The 26,114-nt window shown below is 40.7% G+C and overlaps 1 protein-coding gene and 3 long non-coding RNA genes across 7 annotated transcripts in view; all 4 read right to left on the minus strand.

Moving 5' to 3' along the window:
* LOC145445951 (uncharacterized) overlaps positions 1-26,114 on the minus strand; it is a 146,169-nt gene that overhangs the window by 64,127 nt on the left and 55,928 nt on the right. The window lies entirely within an intron of this gene.
* The window catches only part of LOC145445862 (uncharacterized), a 44,636-nt gene that overhangs the window by 2,590 nt on the left and 15,932 nt on the right, over positions 1-26,114 (minus strand). The window contains exons 1-2 of one of the 4 annotated variants that reach the window (XR_013917123.1): positions 13,785-14,938; positions 14-103 (exon numbers count right to left, since the gene is read on the minus strand). The exons of 2 other annotated variants lie outside the window; for them this stretch is intronic. This is a non-coding gene — a long non-coding RNA (uncharacterized LOC145445862). Of the gene's footprint in view, positions 1-13; positions 315-13,784; positions 14,939-26,114 lie in introns of those variants that run through there. One more of the 4 variants, XR_013917133.1, reaches the window with a different exon arrangement.
* LOC145445903 (uncharacterized) lies at positions 12,943-13,848 on the minus strand. Its single transcript, XR_013917140.1, has 3 exons — positions 13,695-13,848; positions 13,552-13,633; positions 12,943-13,073 (listed from the first exon to the last, which is right to left on the minus strand). It is a non-coding gene; the product is annotated as an uncharacterized LOC145445903 (long non-coding RNA).
* On the minus strand, positions 21,124-24,978 carry LOC145438792 (microfibril-associated glycoprotein 4-like). Its single transcript, XM_080316140.1, has 3 exons — positions 24,776-24,978; positions 24,526-24,622; positions 21,124-22,218 (listed from the first exon to the last, which is right to left on the minus strand). Exons 1-3 carry the CDS (start codon positions 24,830-24,832, stop codon positions 22,034-22,036), a joined length of 339 nt encoding a protein of 112 aa, XP_080172266.1. The 5' UTR covers positions 24,833-24,978; the 3' UTR covers positions 21,124-22,033.

Here is a 26,114-nt window from a genome sequence, read left to right on the forward strand (position 1 = left end):
GATAATTCCTTACCCGCCCGAGCAACGTGAAACATAAAGAATGCAACGGTTACTAGGAACACAGCAATCAGCTTCATATTATTCAGCTTCAACGTTTTCACACCTTAATAAATCTAAAGACCATGCGACATATGAAACAGCAATAAATATACTACAGTGTGCGCAGAGGCTTGAGAATGTTAGCTTCAAAAAAATATTTATTGAAATCCCACAAGAATTATCACGTTGATATTATAACCCGGTAACGCATTCAAATTACGAATACGCTATAACGCATGACATATAAAATTGACGAGTTTATATATTATCGCTAATCTACATTGCGATGTAATACTATTCGACACGGATTAGCCACGGCATGCGGTCAATGTTCATCGCTTATGTATAGCCTATATACACGATGTAGTATGCAAGGGTGGTGATTCCTTTGTGACAATGTTCCATAATCTAATTCGATATCTAGTGCGCACTTATGAATCATTGAACTATCCCAACCGTATGTCCTTCTAAATGGCAGATCTGCTCTGTAATGATATCTTCATAATCATCATATGGACATCCAATTCCATATCAGGTATTGTGTATTACTATAGTATTCAGATTCACATGTAAGATTATACCTTGATGTCATTGCAATCAAATCAAGATTCTAGTACAAACCCAAAGTCACTGAAATCGTAAATCCGTAACTGATACAGATTGAGTTCTATAACTTTGAAATTATGATAGACAACTCTGAACGAGAATACGTGTGGAAATCGTCATGTCCCAGACAAATAGCGATTTGAATAGATTATAAAATCTGAAGCAGCACCTGTAAATGCGCGCCAGATAGGTAGACAAAGAACGAGGATGACTATAGTTCAGTGCTTCCCATCTGGCATCTACGCTATTTCCAGTGGGTCGCGAATAATTTCTAAGTGATACAGTTTCCTTTTTAATTTGCCAAATACGCCAAATACTCAATATTCTCGCGATTAGACTAGTAATTGCACCATTACCTCCTCTAAATTAAATTGTTTTTGCGCCCATAATCGCCGCGAGCCACGTTCCCGTGCTCACAATAATTAGTGAACCATATTTCTGTGACAGTCATTTTGTATGCAGCGCGAAATTTCACGGTGTGTTATTGTGGTGTGCCTGAGAATTGGATTTAATTCTTTCAGGCAAAGGTTTTCTGAACGTTGATCGGGAAGTGCAGCAATCCCGCTTCATTTCTCGTTATAATCAGCAAACAATAGCCATGACAAAAATGTGGAAAAAACCCTTTGTGTTCGACGTAAGAGACTTGGGCTACGCGTTTTTTCGGTTGTAATCATCTGTCACGCGTACTAATTATTGTATGTTGATACACTGGTATTTCCGAATTATCGCGCGAAGTCTCGTGTTGGCATTTAGTTTAACTCACAGCTCACACGACGCATTGTGCTTTGAATTACGTTCTCATTAGTTTGATGACCGCTTAATGTGCGTCGCACCATGAAACGTTGATGAAAAGTGGTTCGAAAAAAGTTGGGAAGCACGGGACTAGATAACCACATTCTCTCTCTACAGCAGTTGTCCTCAATCTTTTTGTTGTCACTGACCCTTTAGACCAGGGATTCTTAACCTTTTTTCCTCCGGCCCCCTTTCAAAAATTATCGTGCTCCAGCGCCCCCACCCCCATATCGTAAGGACTGTAACAAAGACAATGCGTAAGAGGGAGAGCCGTAACAGCACTTCGTCAGCTCCCCTAAACACGATTCTCTTGCGCACCCATAGCGTGATAAACAAAACTTTTTGGGGCGTCACCCCAAAGAACCCCGTCACGTGATTTCGATGGTCAGCAAAGTTTGTGTGGCCTGGTCGCCCTAGGCGTCAAATTTTCTATAATGCATGAATGAGTAGGTGGCAATTGCATATATATGCCGCTATAAACTTTGATCCTCTCCGCCCACGTAATCAGATGTACAGTAGCGCTGAGTAAGCTGTTGTCTTGGAAAATGAAGGCCATGTAATTAACAATTAAACATATCGGGCGCGCCCGTCGGTACCATTACTTCGTTGCATGATGTTATTTTGTAACCTACTCTTGTCCGCTTTATAGTCTAAACCAGGGGTGGGCAAACTACGGCCCGCGGGCCGCATGCGGCCCGCAACGCCGTTCTGTGCGGCCCGCGAAAGTCTAAAGAAACTTTAAAAAAATATTATTAAAAGGCGTACTAAAAATTGAATTAATTCATTGACTTGATTGAACCTTTTCTTAATATATTTCATCACGACAATTCTAAGGCAGTGGTTCTAAAACCGGGGAGCTTGAAAGCATCTGAAGTAGGGTTAGATTATCCGGATAACGGTTAACCGCAGGTTTTCTCATTATCTGATATCCGGATATAATTCTGCCGGTTAACCGGATAAAATAGTATCGTTGATAATGCGTTTTACACTTTGCAGTAAGCTTGAATAAGTCGTATTATCAGTGTTGCGCGCGGTCAATTAGAGAAAAGCGTGTTACCAATTAGGGAGATACGTCTGTGCACACTGCACAATTTAACGCGACGCAATCTCCTTCTGAGAAGATCGCCAAATTAGGTCATTGATTGCCGCGAGAGCAGCTGTCGTTGCTGGCCTGATTTATCGAGTCTTCAACAAGCCTATAGTTCCACTGACAGAATCGCATCTGCAATAGACCCTGTGGATACTATACCATCACATGGCCTGCACAATTGCATCTGCCATGGCTTTGTGCTCACGATATTATCGCTGGCCTACACAATCGCATCTGCAATGCAATAGGCATGGCACGATCATCGCTGGCGTAACAACCGCGTCTCGGGCCTGACATGCGTTGGCTCCTATCTATTGGTGGCTTGGAGCGATTGTGATCAATGAGTGACATCGCGAAACTGAATGACATCGAATTTACTCATCTCGCAAACATGTTCGTGCGTGCAAGCGTACTTGATTTCCGCTGAGAATTAATTCGAAAAAAATCGTAACCCGCTCATATTATTCAAAACACCCCCCTTATTTTTCGGCTGGCTACGCGCCTGATCGGCTACTCGTCCTTCCAGTACTGGACACCTAAACAGATGAATGGGCAAAAAGGAAGCGCTGCTTACTATATTCAGCCCATTTTGTGGTAGCAGAAAGAGCATTCAATACATGTGGACTCTTTGTTACAAAACTCCGGTCCGGCTACAGGAGGCCACAATTGATGCAGTGTGCTTTATAAGGCGGGCGTTGCAGAAGCAGTGAACCTTAAATTTGCGTGCTTTTTCCCGTATACGCTCGTACGGTGCGTGTACGGATAAATCTACAATAACACTGTGTAATGATTTTGCGATCCATTTTTCATGCAGACCTCGTGAAATCGATTTTCTCACTTAGCAGTTATTATCCGGTTAACCGGTTAGCTAAATTCCAAATATACGGATATATCCGTTATCCGGATAGTGAAAATTATTGGTATCCGAACTAACTCTAATCTGAAGGGAGGCGGGAAGCTGACCTCAACTGATTTTTTTTCGCGCTAGCGCGATTTACATCCAATTCATAATTATGACTCTGTATTTAGTCTGAATTTCATATTAGAAAATCTGTCATGCACAGTAATGACCTTCCATGCCATCAAACTACCCGTTAGGTTTGCATGCTGGTTGCGTTTTGCGGTATGACGATGAGCGGGGCGCTAAATCTTTCACCGTCATAAGGGGGGGGGGGGGGGGGCGTGTCTTGAAAAGTTTGAGTACGACTGTTCTAAGGTAAATATACTTTCTATATTTGTTTATGTTTAATTTTTGGCGTGACAGTCCGATCTCAATGCCCACGCAGTTTGAAAGGTTTCAACTGCTAAATATCACAGAAATCCTAAACGAGATTGACGTAATTCGGATCACGGGTATGATTTTAGATTGAACACTCCATCTGTTATAAAAAACGATTTGCGCGTGTCTTAGGTAGATTGGCTCTCTCTATGCGTAGAATTGGGGTATTTATATGTTATCTACACATAGTAGAAGCGTGTTTGAAGCTAACACGGTTATGATGCTGTCAGCATTGTGTGTCCTGCTGGAACTGAACCAAAAGTGGAATTAGTAAATCTATGAACAGATCGCTGCTCACAGATTTAAATTTCAATCCTGTTCTAAGAATCGGAACAACCGACTTTTATCTCTATGGTTTTGACACATTGGTTATTAAGGTCGACCAGCCTAAGAAATCTCGCCACGTTTCTGATGCGCGTACGATATCACCAAAGCAATGTTTGGTTTGTTTTAAATAAGCACATATATTGTCTCCATATCCTCACTATATAATCAAATACTAATATTGCGTTGTAGTTTATAATCCCAATTTTATATAGTGCGGCCCGCGAGTGGATTCAGATGTTGAATGCGGCCCGCGAGCTCAAAAGTTTGCCCACCCCTGGTCTAAACTTATTGAAACGCATAAACGAATTAAACTAAAGTAAGCACACGATTCAAAATTGGTATTTCTTCACTGGCAAATAATTTTTCTCTGATGGATGTTATTTGTCCTATGGGGTGCTGATTGCGACGACATGATAATTCGGCACAAGCGATTTAAGCACCTATATGCACAACTAGACTTATACAGGGTTGCCATCGACATGGACCCAAAAATAAGGACAGTCGAAAAATTAAATTAGCATGAAAAATCGTTTTGTGCATACTTTGTCTTTATACGAGCCGTGGCATATCACATTCCATACTTTCACCAGAAAAAATCTACTCCAGCAACTATTAGTTATTAGAAAGTGCTTCATGGATCTCGCGACAGCTCAGTTCTAGGTTTACCTTTACTTGGGGCCGAAACAGCACTTCGTCAGCCATCCTAAAAACGTTGGTCTTGACACCTGGGGGATAAACCAAACTTCTTCACCTCGTTAGAGGCGTCAACCACGATGGAAAAAGGCCGCACACCAAGTTCAGACAAAATCCTTTTTGAGCGTATGGGGCAAAAACTCCAGTATCAATGCTTGTAGTCTTGGTCCTGGCCGAAGAAAACTTATTTGTAATGTTGGAATCGGGGAATATTGCTTTGAACAATTGCGATGTGCAATCGTTGGTGAGGAATGATTGCTGGTGTTTGACAGTATGGAATGCCCCTGGTCTGAGGTCGTTGGTGCTGATCGACTTGTGGAAAAATTATTCATCGATTGGCTCAAATTAGTCATCATGACACACTTCTTGTGTTTTGGGGTATCAATATAAGTTAAGTAGCGGTCTTTCCTGTGGCCTACAGGTTAATGTCACAATTGCAGATATTGCAATGTGCGAAACACTCGCCCTTCAATCTTCGCTAGATACCTTTGAATCCTCTCTCATAATCGTCACGAAAAACATTTTTACGCCTGTTTATTTAAATTAATCAGATTTAGCCTTATTTGTGGCTAAAACTATACGCGCAAGTGCAATATAATTTAGAGAAATTTATCAATGATTTATAGCTTTACTACTTTTTAACCAGTGTGTCGACTGCACTGCGCCTTTTTTCACTACACGCAATAAATGCTGCCTTCCCAACAGCTTGAGGTTATTGTGCTGTAGACCAAACAGCAGTAACCTGGTATTGCTGTTTACCGCTAAAATGACGTCCGTTACGGTAGCTTGGTACAGCCGAAACTGCTGTACCACCACCCACTGACCTAACTATCTCACCACTGAGAAGTAGGGCTGGGCACAATGATTCGAGTACTCGAATCTGAATCGAGTATTAATTTTAATGATTCGAGTCGAGTAGTAAAAGACGATTTTTTCGAGTACTGAAATTATATACGCTTCTCGCCACTGAAAGTTAAAGTACCAACGAGAATTATAGTTTTTATACTATTTTTCACCGAGGAAGCCTTGAAACCTTGATTAGCCGTGTCGCAGCATACGAGACATAGTACAAAGCTACGAACGTTACTGGAATAGCATATTTCCGAAGTCGTGATCCTCCGACAACATTGTCAAGAAGTGCAATGAAATCGGTATGGTCGAAAAAATACCAAAGTATCTTTAATGTGACGGATACGGGGCATTTTATCCTTTGTGTTGGCATAAAAGGTACATATTTTAACTTGGACGGATTACATTCTGTTGTGACGTCATAATGAGTGATACTCGAATACTCGACTCGACTCGACTCGAAGCGTAATACGTGATTCAGAATCGAATCACTCAGGTACTCGATTTTGCCCAGCCCTACTGAGAAGTCAAATCTTGTGGTGTGTACGTCACGAGAGTTCCTTTCATTTATGATGTCATACAATCTCGATAAAAGCATAATTTTAGAATATTATGCAACATAGATACCAGAGGAAAACGATGGAAGTTCTGTAGCGGTTGAAAATAAGACAAAATATAGACGCAAGTCGAAAATAAGGACATTTCTTAGAAATAAGGACAGTTGAGTTTTCCAAGACGTGGCCATTCAAAATATGGACAAATCTTAGAAATAAGGACGGTATGGCAACCCTGCTTATATACATCGAAGTTTACGGTCAACATAAGGGAAATCCTCTTAGGCTAAGGTTTTCACGCTGACGATCTTTTGGCACACTTCTCGGAGTCCCATATTGGCCGGAACTGCATATGTCTTCTTGCTTCGTGGCGTGGTAATGGCCGACGCCGAAATGCCTATTTCTATATTTTCTATAATTATGCGTATTTTTTCGTGGGGGATTCGTTAAAACATGATGTGTAATTTATGTTCATTCACCGAAATAATTTGGGGCACCCGTCGAGCTCAAAATTAGGGGTGTGGGTTGTGGCAGTTTCGGTCCTGATAAGAGGTCAAAGTTCAGTCGATCTTTTCGGGACTTAAGTATTGGAAATATTTCGCGCTTAAATCGCGCTCGAGAACCACTCGACTATAATAGACCATATGATAATTTTATGTGGCATATTCAGGGTCAAATCAAGGTTTTTATAAACAACAATCGGGTACGGTCTCATACCCTGTCGTTCGAACCATCCCGAATTCACATCTGCGATTAGCTATACGGGGAAGTTAATGGTATTGGATTTTGTTTCAGTGCTTTGTGTGACTAAAAGTAAGTCAATTGAGAAAGAGAATGATGGGATACATATATCTGCACACATTGAATTTAGTGCTGTATCCAGTTAATAATTTAAACAGGAGTGTATTCCAAACAAAGCAATTCCTATTATATAGCGTTCATGTGAGGTTGTGGACCGAAACACTAGATAGTATCATCTTTTATGATACGATGAAGAAATATTCTGACGATTTAATTTTTTAGCTCTCAAATACAAGTATACTAGGTTATTCATTTCGTGCACAAAGCTTCAAAACATATTTTATGTACAAGGGGCTCTCCCTCTCAAAAGTGATATACAGTGCCTCCTTCTTTGATTTCCACACGCTGTGCGCTGCAGGATAAAACACCTAGCTCGAAACATTTTGTTGAAAATAACCCTTGCAAGCGTGGCGGCAGTGTTTTAACGGAAATAAACCATCTAAAAGTAGGTGCAATTCATTTTACATGAATTAGAATAACCCACTACATTTATGAAAACATATGTATCAAACATCGACGCGTAGCGCGACCAAAAATTTTGGGATTTGACATATTTTGTGGAATGTTAATTTGCTCTGAATACTCATTAGGGATATGTCCTACTACTATATCATCTACTGCAAAGCCATTCTTCTTCGGCGCCCCCCGTATCGCCCCCCTGATCCCAGCGCCCCTCATATAGCCCCTTGAGCGTTCCACCACCTTCAAAATCCCCCAAGGGGCGCTGGAGGCAAGGTGAAGAACCACTGCTTTGGACAAATTAATAAATCTGCAGACCCCTGCCTAAATTTTGCATGAATTTCAATTAACATAATATTGACTGTTGTGCTACGCAATTACTACACTGTGTCAAATTGATGTTGTTGTTGTTGTTATTGTTGTTATTGTTATTGTTGTTGTTGTTATTGTTGTTGTTGTTGTTGTGAAGAGAGAAAAACTAACGAACGAAAGAACAGAAGTTGAGAATTGACATAATACTAAAATAAAGAAAGTAGAAAAATGAGGAAAATATATGTAAATAAAGACAGAATAGGCTGATGATCAACCAGCTACGTCTGCGCAGCAGGGGGAGAAGGCCAAAGGTTTTTAGCTGGAGTTGCCCGTCGCACTGTTAGGACTTGGTCACCAGTTCGCCAGACGGTTTTCCATAGAGGTATGAAATTGAGAAAAAAAAGTTGAACCACATTACCATGCTGAAACCCTCTCAATGTAAGCAAATTTATTGAGAGGGCTGTTGTTGTTTTTCATGAACTAAACGACTAAACTGATGTTGCAGCAATCAGTATAATCTTAATTTAATGCATACCGGTAGAGTTTATTCTCGCGTATGCTTGAGCTTGACACATGTGCAATGTGCATTGTGCTTTTCGGAGTTAAATTAAATTAGCTTTCCCCCAATACCCATCAAGCTAATCTCTAAGGTTGGGAGCCACTGCTCTACAGATACTAATCAGTCTTTTCCTCATCCTTACTCGAGACTGTGAAATATACTATAGGCGGATAACTATTTTCAGTTTCGTTGTAATACGGCAGTCCGTGCATTGTGCTGTGCTGACATTTATTTCCGTCTTGGAAGGTTTTCCGATGAGTATTTCATTGTTTAATATGTTTCACAAACTGGGGAAAACATATTAGATGTTTGATCAATTAAATTATATTGAAATCGCAATCCCGACGTCAACCAGTCCTCATGAGTTTGACCTAGTCACGACAAGACGAAAATATACCTGTATTACCGAAATATAACCAGTATCCACATAGATAGGAGAATAATGGCAGATGAAAACGTATACAAAGCGAAAAAAAACGCACTTTCCGGTGACCGAAAAATACCCGAACTATATATGTATTCAGAGCAATAAAAATCAAAATACTTTCCCGTTGACACCCGCTGATTGCGACATCGATTTTAATTGGTCGCGCCCTCTCGATATTGTTGCATGCTTAGATGCCGACAGTATCTCGTTTTCCAGTTTGGTCGCAAACCGTCCAGGTGCATTAAAACTACCGAAACGGCGTTCCAAGATTAGGTCTTCAGGGAGGTTTTGGTTTTGTTCAGAATTCACATACTTTCACATCTGACTTTACAGTGTTAATAGCAGAGGTGGTAAAAATATACAACGTTGCTACTCGAGTGAAATTCAAAGTAACACCGTAAGTGTGTACCCAAGTAGCAGTAGAAATCAAAGTATACGTAGAAGAATTTTTATTACCTGTCAGAACTACTTGAAGGGGAAGTAGAAAATAAATGGTCCGGAAAGTGTCTTATTTCGATATAGCAAGATATGTCTTTGTGACCGAGAGGAAATGAATATCGACACTTAGACAGGTGCAGTTTTCGAACACATATTTAGTTACCGTGTTATAGGAATTATTTCATGCAGTTTGTATTACAACTTTGGTCATAAAAGTGATGCAAACTTGATCTAACACTACTACAAAATCTAAAACGTAAAACGAAAGTGGCTCTGTAGTAGTTTATGGAAGTAGAATTGGAAGTGGCCTCTCACTGGACTGAGCATTGCAAAGAGTCCAAACCTGTTTGAGATTTTTATTCGTTCACAGTCACGATTCAACAGTGGTGCGCTGATATGCCGGAGCCGCCTCGAGATCGAATTGACTACAGAGAACAATCACGCCAGCCATAAACAGCGATTATATGAACACTAAAAGGAAGCAGCTGCATTGAAAACTAGACTGGAGTTTACGAAGCGAGAGGCTGAAATGAAAAAATGGCTTTCGAAATGGAAACTAAATGCAATGCAGAAATGAAACGATTGAAAATGGAAAACGAAGCAAAGTTAAAGCAATGGTCTCCGGAGAATTAAATTGCTGAAAAACAAGCCGTTATGGAAGTTTGCGAGCAAATTGAAAGGATGGAAAACCCCCTTGGTCTGGATGACGACAAGAAGATGTCGTACGTGATGAACCAAGTTCTACAGAAATTCGGAGTAGGTTCCCGTATTGAATTCAGAAGACAAGGTATAAAACTTTGTTTGTATTAACTCACATGTTCATCCTGAAGTTAGGCAATGTAATATCAAATCTAGTGAACCCGTATCCTATCCTGATAAAACTCCTGTGCCAATAAACTATGTCTGTCATGTTGAACCGGAAGCAACCAGACGAAAAACGTTTGTAAAGATTCCCGCTTATCATTCTGTTGATATACCAATTGACCGTCAATATAGCAAGAGACCGTGGACGCGAATACCTGTTATAAAAGTTTGGATTTTTGATGGCGACGAAACTAGTTATATGGAATGGGAAAATTCGTTTAAGGCGTTAGTTGATAGGGTGTACTGTATTCATGAAAAGATGAATTTGTTGAAACAACATCTTGGTCCAGGCCCGTTAAAAGTTGTGAAATGTTATCATTTGCGTGGTCAATCAAACAAAAACTGTATGTACCGATGCCATAATTGCCCACTGATCATAGCGTACTCGTGCCGGTCTGGGTTAATTCTAATTCAGATCCCACGAAGATTACCATTTGTTACCCTGCATTGGACATTATGAGTAATCGTTCCTCTGTTACGGAAGAGATAAGGAATGAGCGTTGTCTGGATAGTCTATCCACACATGTCGAACTGCCTACAATGAGCGCAAATAATGCATGTCCTATGGAGATGAACCTTGAAGTTTCATCGTATGATAAGCAGAAGAGATTCGATGTAACACAAGCGTGAGATACCCGCCTTGAGTACACAGATTCCTGAAGCGTTCGCATGCAAAGAGTGGACACCAGAAGCTGCTTTATTCACCAATCGTTTCAACACTATGGAACAGTTGCCTTCTAAAGCTATACCACCCCATTTGATCTCAGCCCCCTGCTGCCCAATGTAATAGCCGACGTCCCCCGATCGGCCATTTCATGGCCAGCGCCTCATTCACGATCGCGAACGCCCCCATGTTGGCGCTGCCGCCCACTTTGAGAACTACTGAGGTAATGGAAGTACGTGAACACTTCCTGGAGAATTTTTGAATATAAGTGGCGATGGTCGGGTATTTCTCTTGTACGTGTTATGGCCAGTATCTCCATAATGCAGAATGAAAACAGGCTGGCATAATGACGTTGTATTGTGTGATCGCATTGCGTTTGTTTAATGTGACAATTGTTTCACAGCATTCCGAATATTCACGTTTATCGTACTTATGTATTGCGTAGATGGTGAGAGATATTATGTATACTGTGTAGTTATTTGGGCTAGGCAAAACTGAGTAACTGCTGTGTGATTTGATTCCGATTCCTGTATTAAAGGACGAGTCGTTTTTTCTGAAAAATTAGAAAATCAATCACTTACCTGGGAGCTGCTGTGTTATAAACTTCGGTGAAGGAATATCATGTTATAATATTTATCAACATGATTTGCTTCACTCAAGTTGAAAGCAATATCAAAATTTGATATTTATCACATCAGAAAGAATCATAGATATTCGCGATCATAGATCATAGATCTTCCGCCATCTAGACGGTGTCCAAATTTGGCTTAATCCGTCACAAAAGCAGCGCCACGCCGGGAAACGACTGGGAGCGAGTCCGCCACAGTTCGAAAACGGACGAGACGGTTAAAACCCAAGGCGTCAAAATGGGAATGCAGTGCGTGTAGAGATACGTTTCAGACTGATTACGGCGATGCTGGGGCCGTGTTAACTATAGAACTTTCATGTGCGACGTTTATGGGTTAGAATTACGATATTCCACCTCTAACAATAGTGACCTGTTCTCGTGACTGGCTTGCATCCAGTCCCTGGGTCTCTCATGCGTACTGTGTATGTGTGACTTGTAGTTAAAGTGAATGTACGTATTGCTGTGTACCACGGGTCACCAACACGCAGCCCGCGGGGTCATGTTTCGGAAGAACGCCAAGTAAAGCATTTTAAACTGCTGAAATAGATTTCAGTTTCAAAATATTGTTGTTGCAGTTTCAAGATAAGCTGTTATCCTGTGCCCGACATCACTATTCCTCACTGGTTAAATCGGCTTCGGCGATGTCTTCGGCGATGTCTGTAGCATTTCATCGAAAGACGATCAGCTGATATGAATGGCTATGGGCAATTGGGCATATTGCCATGACGTGTCATGGACCAGACACTGCAAAAACCACGACGCTCAGAAAAGGACTTAGTGACCCCACAGGATCAAGCTTTACTAGTAGATAGTATTTCAGCTAGCACAGTGTCTCGCTAGCCCCAATATCGATTCCTTTATCGCTGAAAAGCGTTGTCAGGTATCATGTTCAGCTCATATTTAAAAATAATATTAAATATATGATTATGGTATGTTTGTTGAATTTGTAGTTCTTTAATAATATACTACTTCTTTTGTTGAAACTATGCGCGTCGCCCATGTTAGTGAGCGCCGCGTTGTACCGATATAAATAACTGCATAACCGTGGTTGCTAAAAGCGTGGCTTCTTTTGTTTCGATTTTGGGTTCTTGCGGCCTGCGGCCACTATGAAATTTGAAATATGGCGCGCGACCCGTTTTGAGTTGGCGACCCCTGCTGTACACCATACGGAGTTGTGTTGTATACTAATTGAATCTCAACAACTGTGCGAGGTGATATGAATGCGTCAACAGTTTTGGCGGAAGTTTATACGCCGGATCTTTAGTGGCAACAAACTCGGTTTTGGGTGACGGTGGTCGATCGTTTGAATTTCGGGCTTTTGCAATTGCGAGACCAATGCTATTATAAATCACTGAGCGTTCGCAGCTATCGTGTTGGTTGATTGCTACATAACTAGAAATATTTAGCAGGGTATGAACTCAACCTCAACAGCGTTGGTGCAAATATTCACCGCTCAACCATCAAATAGACAAAGATCAGCGAAAGCGTTCCTCGGAGATGCAGATTAATAGCATGAACTGCGAGTACAGTGTACATACAATGTACACACATTGAATACCAATTTGAAATAATTGATGATATATTTTTAATTTATGCATGGTAGAGGTATATGTGCTATCACACGTCAATTATAAATATAGTCATTCGTCCTGCGATTTTTTCCTCGGCTTCGTATGTTATCCAATGATTCGGCTACGAAAAAAGAATAGTGACTTAGTGCTCGTTAAGACTCAATTAAACGTTGGGTCAGGCCAATACATTTTTAAGTATTTTCTGTTTTGTGCATTCAGACACAACCTATAGCCTTAGTTCCAATTAATAATAGGGAGACTTGATGATAGTAACATAACTAAACACGAAGGATGGAGCTGAGTGCTCTTTCGGGAACACCTTAGCAGACTTAAATGCAAGTTGAAGACATAACTAAATCGACCATAACTATAATTGTCAAGACGTTCTACTTCGTTAATGGTTCGCTTTCATGTTACTTAATATCGTCACGAATCACCCCTTTTCGCATTGATATCGAAATATTTCCAATTCCCTAATTGATCTCCATTTAGGATTCGGATATACGGTAGTTACAAAAAACCAAGACGGTGCATCAGAACATGGCATATCCGGTAGTCGTTAGAATGGTGGATAAGGGTCAAGATAATAATAAACTCACATTGGTACAAGAGTACACTCTCCATTGGTGCAAATCCCTTGATTCCAGCCCACATCACAATCGGTATTGACAGAACACTCATCTGCAAAAGATATTCGTCTTGTCGAGACATGGTGACTATAGCATTGGATATCATTCCTTACCCGCCCGAGTCGCCTGGAGCATAAAGAATGCTACGGCTGCTGCGAATACAGAGATCAGCTTCATGTTATTCAGGCTCAACGTTTTCACACCTCAATAAATCTAAAGCCAACGACATATGTCATACCGAATATTACGACAGTGTGCACAGTGACATTAGTCTTTAGAATTCAGTGGTTCTCAATCTTCTCGACCTCGCGGCACCCTCTCAAGGGAAAAATAGTTCGCGGCACCCAAGAGCATTTCGAGTACCTTGAGTCGCGAGTAGCGTAGTGATATACATTACACCGCTGCAACACAATTGGGTCGCGGGTCCGAATCGGGCCGAAGTAGACTCCAGAATCCCTTCCTATTAAGTGTTGGTGGTTTATCTGGGCTCTTTCTGGCTCCCCGATTATGCATAAGCGGTGTCCTGAAAAAGTAAGGAGCGAAAGTGGGCCGTACTATAAGTTGGCATATCAGGAATGAAAAATGGTCATGATCATAGATGTCGAAGATTTGGCAAGATCATGAATAAGAAAAGGAACAGTAAAAGGTCATCAACCCGCACCATGTTACTGTTCATCCCCCGGTTCCGATTGGGGTGACTAGAAAAACGGTCAACACCTTCGGCCAAACCTCAACATGACGGCTCGATTGCCTATAGTTATGACCTTATTTTTAGTTATCACCTTCCCGAATGCTACTATAAGTGGCCGAGTTAGTGTACCGCCACCATTGACGGCAGAGGTCCCGGTCCGATTGTTGGTATAGTAGCAAAGTTTTGTAGCGTCGGAGGTTTATCTGACATTCATCTCCCCTACGTCGCTGTGCTCACAGTGTCTTTACGATAACAGCCCAGAGAAAATTCCAATCAAAGACCAATCCAAGGAAGATAATGAAAAGAGCGAGGAAGCCTTAGGCTGATGGGGATGCCAGATTGAAAGACCATGCTTCGCCGTTTCGACATCTTCCAATATCTGTTTGCATCGCATTGTACATCGTGTGCCTTCAGCGGGTAATAATAGAACTACACCGATTATGTCACACTCAGAATTTGAATTCCTTGATTTTTAATATTCGTCGACCTTGTTTACCACATTTTCTCGCAGCAACCCTGAGCAGTCCAATGGACACACTATAGTGTGACGCGGCACACCCGGCTGAAAATCACTGCATTGGATTGTTAGCAATCACAACGACTTCCCAGCACCTCGCTGTATCATCACGTTGATATCGAAAGACCCGTCAACGTCTATGAACTACGAATACATTATAACGAATGAAATCTGAAAGTGACGAGTTTATATGATATCGCTAATTTATATTACGATGTATAATTCGACACGAATTAGTCACTACACATCGCAATTGGCCGATGGTCATTTGTGATGTAAGGGAAAGTGTTTATAAGTTTGCTGTAACCCACTTAGCCGAATAGCCTATATACACGGTGTAGAATGCTGGATGGTGATTTGGTCGTTCGTTCATTAATGGAACCCACATAGCAGAGCAGGCTATATATATAATATAGTATTATCATTATACATGGAGTTGGAGACTGATTCATCCATGATCTTGTTCTTTATTGAAATACTTAATCACTTATGCGTGACCAACTCACCACGTAATATCATACTGCGCCGGCCGCATGCCTGCCGCAAGGCGGGTATGTTTTCTGCTAATATATTCGTAATATCTTCTTGATATCCAATTCCATACGGGGTTCGGTAAATTAATAGTATTCAAATTCGCTTGGAAGTACATCTATGTCGTTCCAACAAAGTCAAGATTTAAGTACACAAACCCAAAGTAATTGAAATCTGATTCAAATCGAGCAATAATTTTAAAACGATTAAAGGCAACTCTGAACGAGAATCTGTAAGGGAATCGTTATATCCTCGACAAGGAGTGATTGGAATGGGTTTTATTATCCCGATATAGTCTGAGAAAGGCAGAGAATGACTAGTTCAGTGCTTCCCATCTGGTGGGTCGCGACACTATTCCAGTGGCTGCATCGCGAAGAATTCATAACTGATACTACAGTTACCTTTCCAATATGCCAAACAATTTAATTAACTTCTCGCGATTAGACTACAAATATACGGTTTCTCTAAATTAAATTGTTTTTGGGTCCATGATCGCCGCAATCCAAGTTCCCGCGATAAAAATAATTACTTGGCCTGATCTTTGTGATAATCATTGTGATTGGACCACGAAATTTGGCGGTGTATTATTGTTTGTTTCGGGGTATTCATGGTGTTTGTCGACTACTAAGGTCATTTACACCAGGCCAATATTCTTCTTATTTTCCTTAACTGCCGACTTATAGCACGGCCCACCTCTAGGCTTTTGTAAGACACCGCTTACGCGGATGAGGTGGCGAGGAGGAGCCTAGGTAAACCTCCGACACTTAGGTATCGGAATTCGGAAGTCGACCGCCCATGATCGCCGCAAGCCACGTTCTAGCGAGAAAAATAATTAGTGCGCCTGATCTTTGTGATAATCATTTTGATTGGACCGCGAAATTTGGCGGTGTGTTATTGTGCGTGCATGCCTGATAATTGGATTTTATTCCTTCCTCCAAAGGTTTTGTGAACGTTGATCGGGAAGTGCAGCAATCCAGCGCGATTTATCGTTATAATCAGCAATCAATTGCCACGAAAACTGTTACGGAAGAAAAACCTTTGACTTATGGGGTGGGGGTGGTGGGTATAGGGTATTATGATGCTCAGCAACTACGGCTTTGTGGGCCAGACCTGGGTTGGGTGGGTTAATAGGGGTTATATTATCTTTCCGGTCAATATCGCATAATCTATTTATGGGTGTACCATCATAGGATTGCTTGGTAGTACATTAACGTCCGTTGAAATGTGTTGCAGATTACATGCCCCGAGTAGGCAACCTCTTTGGGATCGGTAACGCCTAAACCTAAAAAAGAAGTGCTCCAAGGTTTCGGGCACACGGCATCGTTCACAGAGACCACTGTCATGCTGGCCAATTCAATGCAGGTGTGCATTTAGTCGACGGTGTCCTGTTTGAAGACGAATCAGGATAGAGTTTTCACACTGCTGCGTCAATTCATGTAGTTGGGAGGTAGTACCGATCGAATTCACCAGACATACATATCCTCTAAGTCTAAAGTCTGATACAGTGGTTCTCAACCGACAAATTTTGATTTGAATAAAATAGTAGTTACGATGAGCACAATTATAATAAATAAACAACGAATCGGTCACCGTAAATACTATTTTATTCAAATCCAAATTTTTCGACGGCAAGAACTCCGCTTCCACTGGTTGGAATTGAACCAAACTTGGTGAGGATCGTTTCTATAGACAGCCTAACACTTTCATGGGGTGAACAGAAAATTTTCAATTTTTTTATTATTCATTTTTATATAATAAATAGAAACTTTCTTCTCCTGTAGCAAAGCGGTTACTGGCTGGAATTGAGCCAAATTTTGTGTGTAGGCTTAAATTAGGTAACCTAACAATTTTATCAAGTAGCCAGTACGATATGAGAAAAAAGTCATTTTTGAAGAGCCCTACTGACACAGTGGTTCTCAGCCGGGGGACCGCGAAGCCTCCACATTTACAAAATGGTTGGTAACCTCATTTATATTGCTTTAAAGTAGGTAAATGCCGATGCAGTTTCGCTTCATAACTGCTAAAACTTCAGGACTCCCATAAACAGAATGGCCGTCTGAGATGCCATATTCTACCGTGCAAACTCAGTTTATTCGCCAAATCCCAAATAGCCTACTGATTCAACTATATTGTTATTTATAGATGGTTTGTTTCGGTTTTGGAATAAATTGGTATGCAAAAATCCACTTTCTCCTGTGATATTAATAACCACTATTCCAGAATAACTTCAAGATGAGCTGCTAGATGGAAATGACGAGGCTGGACGTTATATTGGTGCCATATATGCTGCGATTATACCCAAAGGTGTCGTCCGATGCGTTATGTTATTACTACATTCTGCACCGCCTGTATATTTGTGGAAAGTAATGGATTTTAGGTAATCGTTCATGTCAAACCGATGACGCGTATTTTCAAGACACAGCCGTTTATTTCTTTCTATGCATCTACAGAATTCGTTTTGAAATAATAAGTAATCCCAATTTCTATACAAATAGTATGATATTATTTTCAAGAATGGTCATGTTTTGCTGTTTATCACTAGCCTATAGCTAATATTTGCACAAGACAGATAGAGCTAAATCGATAATAATAGATAGGCCTATATTTGAACTAAAACTGGGAGTCCGTGACGGTTCAAAGGGGGTTCGCGAAGACAAAAAGGTAGCGAATCACTGGTCTAATAGTTATGTGAACGTTGATCGGGAAGTGCAGCAATCCAGCTCGATTTGTCGTTATAATCAGCAAACAACTGCCGGGACAAAAACTGCGAAAAAAACCTTTGTGTTCGATGTAAGAGACAGATTTCAGTTTCAAAATATTGTTGTTGCAGTTTCAAAATAAGTCGCCACATTATATGCAATATGATTCGAAAACATTTTCATAGTGGGCAAAAAAGCATCCATTCCGTCAATGCGGCGGTTGAACTCACCAATTAAGTTGCTGATAAACCTGTTGTATGCATCAAATGATCCATTGGTCTGATGGTCAGATACCGCTGGAAAATGTGCTGTAACACCACCTGCACTGAAGTCTGGTGGGGAGCTGGATTAAATTGGAGTGCCGCATTTGAATGTGAGTATACTTTTTGGGGTCCAACTTTTAATGACGGCAATATTCCTAATAGTATTACGATTCAAATCTCATGATGGCATCGTATACCATCCTTACACCAATGCTACATTTTATGTGATACCGTGCACCTTGCGTAGATCAGAACATGTCTCTGAATTATGAGTAACTGGCGAACTCGTGTAGTCTTTTTGATTTAATTTATGTTAGGTTTTGAGCTAAGTTCAAGTAGGGTTATTGAAGGGATTGCATGGACACTAAACTCGCTAAAATATCTAAATGCTACCAGTGCGCATGATTATTGTCGATAAAAAATATTCAAGTGAAAATCTTTCGCACTGCACGGGATTGACCTCCCGCTCGGTGTTGTTGCTCTGTGCATAAACTGAATTTCAGATGCGATAATTGTCTCATCAGAAGGGCAAGTTTTTGCAACTTTTGCAATTTTTTTGTTACAGCTTCCAGCAGCTTCCTGAATAGTCAGAAGTTTTGTCGTATGGTGTTGCAAGCTGTTTGGAGAAATCATATATTTCAACTTTTTGCTACTTTCTCCATTTTTTGATACAACTTTTTGCAAGTGTTTTCGATTTTTCATGCAACCAACTTTTTACTGGAAATATTTGGCACTATATGTAAATGTTTGCTTGGTTATTTCACTGTCATTTAAATTTCAGGTCGTTTTAGATTTGATGTCAGGCGAGACCGCCTAAAATTATATTTTCACCTGGTCAATTTTTTCAGGCTATTAATTTTGTTGAAGTCGTCAACACTGAGTTTTGCTACAATCCCGTGGATACGGATCTCATACCCTAATAATTTCTAGAAACTTGTCCATAAGTGCAACTGTTTAGTGCAACTTTTGTGAAAAATAAAAGCAACTTTTCACTGCAACCTCCGTGTGAAAGAATTGAAAATTTCCACGCATTAGACTGCGGCAAAAACTTGCGCTACTCAGCAGTCATTACCTCCATTCAAACTATGCGTTGGAATTGCAAACATTCTGGTAGCTCATTAGTATAGAACTGGTGGACATGGGCGAGTCCAAGTCATTGTGTTGACTGCTCAGTTCCCAGTTAAAGTCTTCCTAAATCCACTTTTTTAACTCTGTATTGAATGGTTCACATTTATAATATATCGATTTTCCTCACTTTCAGCAGTTTCTGGTCGCATTTTCAAGCACCAGTGCCAACAAACGAAATCCCAATAGTGTGTTGGCTTCGAAATTACAATGCAATATGGTCTTGGCCGTCTGAATCTCGAGTCAATGACTTGCTTCGAGTCATGCGCAATGACTCGAGTCCAAGTCGAGTCAATACACAGATTGTCTCGAGTCGAGTCAGACTCGAGTCACGATTTTCAGATGACTTGGCTCGACTCGAGTCATTTTCTAAAAATACGGAAATGACTCGAGTCGAGCCAAGTCATCTGAAAATCGTGACTCGAGTCTGACTCGACTCGAGTCATGACTCGAGTCATTACAACCCTGGCAGTACCTTGTTTTCTGTTTCACGGTCATACAAATCGGGCGCAGTTCAGATTAGCAAGAAATTGAGCAGTTTCATTTTCTTGGTACTGAGCTGAAACGCGATAACCACTGGTCAGGCGTAATCATCTTCCACCTACAAAGGATGTTTCATTTTGGTATGGCTGCATATCAATTGTGCATATAAGCTTGTATTTCGACAGTCGATGAAGAGAATACGTGACCCGATTGTTAAATATGTATGTTGTCTGTTTTAGGAACACCAGAAGTGAAGTATATCAACAGTTTGATGTTAAAGAAAATATTATCCATGACGCAGCGTGAATAATGATTTTACCCGCTGCGTGTCGAAATAGCGTAGTGGTCGATTCCGCAGCTGCAAGACCAATGGGTTGCGGGTTCGAGTCCGACTGAGTTCGACTGCAAAATTCTTACCCAAGTGTCGCAGGTTCATCTAGGCTCCTATTTTTCATATAATCCGTATAAGCGATGCCTTCTAGAAGCTCAGAAGTGGGCAGTGCTACAAGTCAGTAGCTACGGGGCACAAATGACGGAAATCATCATCGTGTAAATTACCGTATTAGTAGTCTACAACCACCATGAATATCACAAACACGGAAACAAACTCTACCCGCCATGATATCGACTCCAGCAGGACATATTTTCGATATATTGAGATATGTAAATTTCATTCTTAATATTTTCAATCTTGCAAGCGAACCATCTTTTAGGGCGGCAATAATACAGGATTTGTCGTTATCGGCTAACGCTCTCAAGGGGGATTTGGTGTATGGAAATGTGAATATTGATTACGACGGTGCGATCTTGGACGGTTCGCCGCGGTAAACGATCCTTCATATCAGGAAACAATCATACGCAGTCTGAAAATATAGTCGAACATTCATACCCTGCTACAATGCCAAGCACAAAGCGTTATTGAAAAAAAAAACATTGCGACGAAGCTGCGATCTTCATGCATCGTACAAAGACATAACAATAGTCACGCATACGCACGCACACTAGAATACTAGTCAGATTATCGGACCACGACCTAACATATCGATCTAGCTTTCCGTCCCATGTCACCTCATTTTGTCGCTTGCCTTTCATATTCTCTGCTTTAGTTTTCATTCGGTGTAGGTCTGCCTTCCATCTGTCTGTCTTGAAGTCAACTATAATAAAATTGACCAATCCTGATTTATGTCGGCAGAAGGAGTTTTTATACAATCTTAAAATTTTCCATTACCGCTATTTGTCTGTCTGTTGTCTTTTGTGTATTGTATAATTTGATTTTCTCTCGCTTCTTGTTATGACTACCGGTACAGCTGACTTTGCCAAGCATTCATTTTGATTATAGTATTATTACGTCATACTTTGCCAATTGGTTTTCGTTTGAATCGCTTTCTGTATGCTTGTTATTGTGCCGTTAACTCTTGATAACGGGCACACGAAAAGTCTTCCGAGTTACTAAATTTTTTTTACTGCAGTCTGTTGCCAAAGGATTACCGCGACATGACGCTATTAAGTTTCAATGTATGACGTCACACAATTTCACAATCTTCCCCGGAACTTCATCTCCGAGAAGTGCAGGTTGATGTCGGAGCCACCAACGTCGTGCAACGCGATTCCCTTGCCGCCTGTCTTGTGGAATTTCCCGTTCAGGTTGCTGTGGAAGCAGTTGCCATACCACCAGGCTCCTTCCCAGTAAGAAGCGCAATCCATCGACGAATCATCGTGGTCCGCGTCGTACGTTGAGAATTGTCGATTGTCGTGAAATAAGAGACGATCTCCGATGGATGCATTCCCGGAGTATCCGGATACGTGCAGTCTGTAGTTGTCGGATCCGGGTCCGATGCGGAACGAGCTGGAAAAAGAGAATTCGGGAGAACCTGCTGAAACATGCTCGGCTGTCCTTTATTTCTTTAAAAGTTCCCGCTTTCTTGCTAATTCAATCTCGGGGGTTACCATATTTTGAGAAAGTAGGACACTTTTTCAAAATTTTCGAATTCAAATACCGGTGTAAAATCCTGGAATATGGTAATTTTTCCACTTCGTAGTCGGCTAACTAAAAAAAATTTCATCTACGACATCTCAGTCCATTTTGGCCGTAAATTTTACAAAAATTCTCAAAAAAGAGGACAAAATCTTAAAAAGAGGACATTTAAGCGTTGAACAATGAGTCTTTGACACTTTTATCCCACCAATTCGTAATTTGTGAATGAATAGATGCGTCGAATCGAGCTTGCCTGTATTTTGCAACCCAACGAGTTCCTCTGTCTCTCGTGATCATGTTGATTTCCAATTCCATATTTCCGCCCTTTGTCTGTTCATGCATTTTCTCGAGCCCTGGAGACAAACGTTGTGAAACGAGGTATGAAAAAGTCATCAAACACAGGAGGAAAACTATTGGAAAAATATTTGTGAATGACTTTGGATACTTCGGAGCAATATATTAGGGTTATCATACGTCCTCGGGTTTTTGAAAATGTCCCCCGAAGACGCCTAAATATCCTCCTTTTATGCAATTCGTTTCCCTTTGCAGATTTTAGAGATAATATACATGGGAAACAGATTCTACTTAGAATGGCCATTAATGACGCTGAATAGGAAATTCATGGATCGAACGAAAATGATGACCTTTTTTTAGTTTTTGTTAGTCAATCATCTTTTTAGAATTTTACTCCACAATTCTGAGTCTGAATATTTCGAAAAAGTGTCCTCCTTTCCCGATTCCAACATATGGTAACCTTAAGCAACATAGTTTGTCAACATGCAAAATTGGATGCTTACTGTAGTGATAATTTGGTACGTAAAAGTACATATGAGATCAACAGTATCGCACGATTTTACAGGGTTCGAATTCTGCACAAAAATGTTTTGCAAGCATTTCCCCATACTACGATTCCATATCGCAGGTGAGAGTGGAAAGGTGAGAAGTAGACGGGAGTAGAAGTACCAACACCACAAGGACTCTCCATGGTGCGAACAGAGGTGGTCAAAGTAGTCAAGAAATCTACTCAAGTAGAAGTAGAAGTAGCGACGCAAAAATCTACTGAAATACGAACAGAAGTACTTTCTCCATAAGCAACCTAAAACTACTTGAAGTAGAAGTAGAATTGACTGACTTTAAAAGTACTCAAGTAAGTAAGTAGTTTTGAAAACAGGAGTCTTAATTCGTTAACATGGATTGTAAAAAGGTGCAAATTGAGCTATGCGAACGGCGACGAGCTTGATTCATATTGATGCATACCAGCATCCCAGGTATCCAATTTTCGATAGCATTAGCATTCGTCCACATCATGGGATGAAAATGATAGTATTGATATGGAAATGCGATACTAATCCTCTGTTTTCTCGAACAGCACGTTTTAGAAAATAGCATGGTATGGCGCCATCCGCCATATTATAACGCCCTTAGTTCAGTGGAAGAGCAATACGGAGAAGTTGTGTGGGATACGGTGTAAACACTTTGGGCAATTAGTAAACGTTAATAAAAAATATGGTGGACCGTAAAAATGCCATACTGTGTAGCTTTATTTCCGGAAATTAAAGGCATTATTACACTTGCTTTATACTTCAACATGTATGCTAACCAGATAAAAGAACTGATATTAATTATAACTCAAAGTACATGATACTGGGAATTGAAAGTGAAACATAAAACTTATAAAAGCGTAACATGTAATTCATGCCTTCAGTCCAGAAAGTTTCAAAGGTGGTATGCTAAGACAGCTCTAAAACTATCAAAAAAAGTCAGGGTCCACTTTTCCAGGTTAGGACACGCCATGGACATGCTAGATTACGATATGACAAATAAATGCTAGATTGCGAAACATCAGATTCAAACGTTATGATGAGCCATATATAATGAGATGAATTATTTCATATATTGGCGAAGGGCGACAATGTGGTGTGAACGGAACCACGCCAACCCGCTACCTAAATTATATTCATCGACACACTTTCGTGAAATCATACTGATCACTTCGTATCCACTGCGCGCCTGGCGCGACGAAAATTCTGGGCTTTACCCAACTTTTATGAAAATTAAATGTTGATACTCCGTGAAAACAGCCCCAAAAATCCTCAGGGTATATTCCTGATTGGAGTATTAAACTACTTCTACTTGACAAACTGAAAATAGCGAAAAGTAAGTAAGTAGATCACAAAATATTACGAAGTAGAAGTAGTGAAAATAAGATCTACTTGAGTAAGTAGCAGAAGTAGAGGAAAACTACTTGAGTACTTCGAAAAAGTAGAAGTACTTCGTTACTGACCACCTCTGGGTGCGAAGTTCATAGTAGCCAATTTAACATGAGTATCTGTCGTCCAGATGGGCCATGACGACTCTCCGCCGGAATGCAGGTGTAGCCTACGCTATAGTAATCGAACAACGGCCGTGAAAATAGCAAAAAGGTTTAACACCCCTGGGTTAGGGTAACTACGGAATCGGTGTGCGGTCAGAGTTGTACAAGTTTTGAGTGAACGTGAAAAAGGTGTACCACGACGAAAAAGGTTGAAGGGCCTGGCTCTAGATGACGCAGAGAATATTTTTCAATGCAGAATCAGCTTTATTACTCATACAATAGCCGAGTGCTGATTGACAAAATCCTGACACTTGAAGGGATCAGATGAAATTCGAAACCTTCCTACCGAGCCAGAAATCTCCATCGTGGTTCCCGAATCCTATCTCGTAATCATCCCAATCTCGGTAGAAACTTACGTTTCCGTATTTTCTTCGCTGAAAAACCTGCAAGGAGCAATAAAAATCTCACAAATATCATGAATTCTTTGAGTTTGCGGTTCGATGGTTCAAAATTTCATGCCTCGACCTCATCTTGAACCGAGCTTGTTCATTTCGTTACAAACGATGGAATTTTGAAAGATTTCAAAATCTACTCACAGTCCATTTCTCTTCTTCTGATCTGCGTTTAAGATCCCCCATTATCTCCGACATCATGTCCGCACCCTACATGAAATGTACACAGAGTAGAAAATGTTTCGGAGACGTAAAACTGTTTGCATGCCAACCCCGCAATCCCCCTCCGAGTTCCATTTGCCGTCGACGTAACTTCTTGAGCAAAATTGCGCTGAAAAAGAGAAATTTCAATCGGATTCGAAATGAACACACAATTTGTTCGTACCTGACGAACGCGAACTGACCACGATCACGAGCATAATGAGAATCCAATACATGAGCGACATTTTTGCAAAGGAATTTTATAAGATAGATGGGGTGGGAAGGTTCATCACTGGTTTATTAGCAATTTTTATCAGTTCAATACACCACAAAATGCGATACAATGAAAAGATATATCCTATAGGAAGGTGTCGAAGCGACTTGGAATATAGTCCATGGGTGCGCAATATAATGCGACCAACTACAACAAAGTCACACACCCAAATGTCTATCATAGTTCCGCGTGCAACAATTTATTAGGAATTTCATTTTTACATGCGCAATCAACTTTCTATCAATTGCAAAACGTTTGCTACTGTGAAATGACGATATAATGCGTTGTTTCAGCGCTCATACTGTGATTTCTAGGGAGTCAGATCATCGATATCGTTTATGAAATACGTAGAATCGCTTTTTTCTGGAATCTCGCCTGATGAACCATCAGATCTGATGGTTTGACGCAAACAAGGAAACGTTGACTTTTTAACAAGCTATAGGGGTGTAGACTGTATAGCGCAATCACGAACATAATGAGAATGCCATACTCGAGCGACGTTTTCGGAACGGAATTTTATAACATAGATGGTGGTGAGTCGGTGCACAATATATTGCGACCGACTTCAACTAAGCCACATGTTGTATGTTTGGTGTCAAATTGGTACCGACTTCAGTTTTGTTGTGATTACCTTTCTGTGTTAAAGATCATTCGTCGTAATGTACTGGCGTGGACTGTAATGATTGTAGACTGTCTACCTGTTTCGCGTACTGAGAACCGTTCTTCATTTATGTTGCTGTTGTCTTAACTGTTGGTATTGCGAGTATCGTAGTCAAGGTATTAGTTCATTTAAGCCGAAGTAATAAACTGCTTACGAATATTGTTTCGTGCTCACAACACCACACACCTGAATGTCTATCACAGTGGTCGGGAACCTTTTTTGTTCGAAGAGCCATATTTGCCCTTATTTTTTCCATCTCAACTTCCACAGAGCCATACATGTCAATCAACTGTTACGTCACAATTAAAAATTCGTGACGTCATGGTAGCACTAATTCGAACCCACTA

This window comes from Botryllus schlosseri, chromosome 1 (genome assembly GCF_051294905.1).
Source record: "Botryllus schlosseri isolate E-star chromosome 1, Bs_hap1, whole genome shotgun sequence".
NCBI classification, from domain to species: Eukaryota; Metazoa; Chordata; class Ascidiacea; order Stolidobranchia; family Styelidae; genus Botryllus; species Botryllus schlosseri.

Bases quoted from the DNA above. Each gene is read 5' to 3' on its own strand.
- LOC145438792 (XM_080316140.1), bottom strand. From the start codon at position 24,832: ATGATGTCGGAGATAATGGGGGATCTTAAACGCAGATCAGAAGAAGAG. The intron at 24,623-24,775 runs GTGAGTAGATTT...TGCTCCTTGCAG, and splicing joins CAGAAGAAGAGAAATGGACT to GTTTTTCAGCGAAGAAAATA. The intron at 22,219-24,525 runs GTAGGAAGGTTT...GTTTGTCTCCAG, and splicing joins CGATGGAGATTTCTGGCTCG to GGCTCGAGAAAATGCATGAA.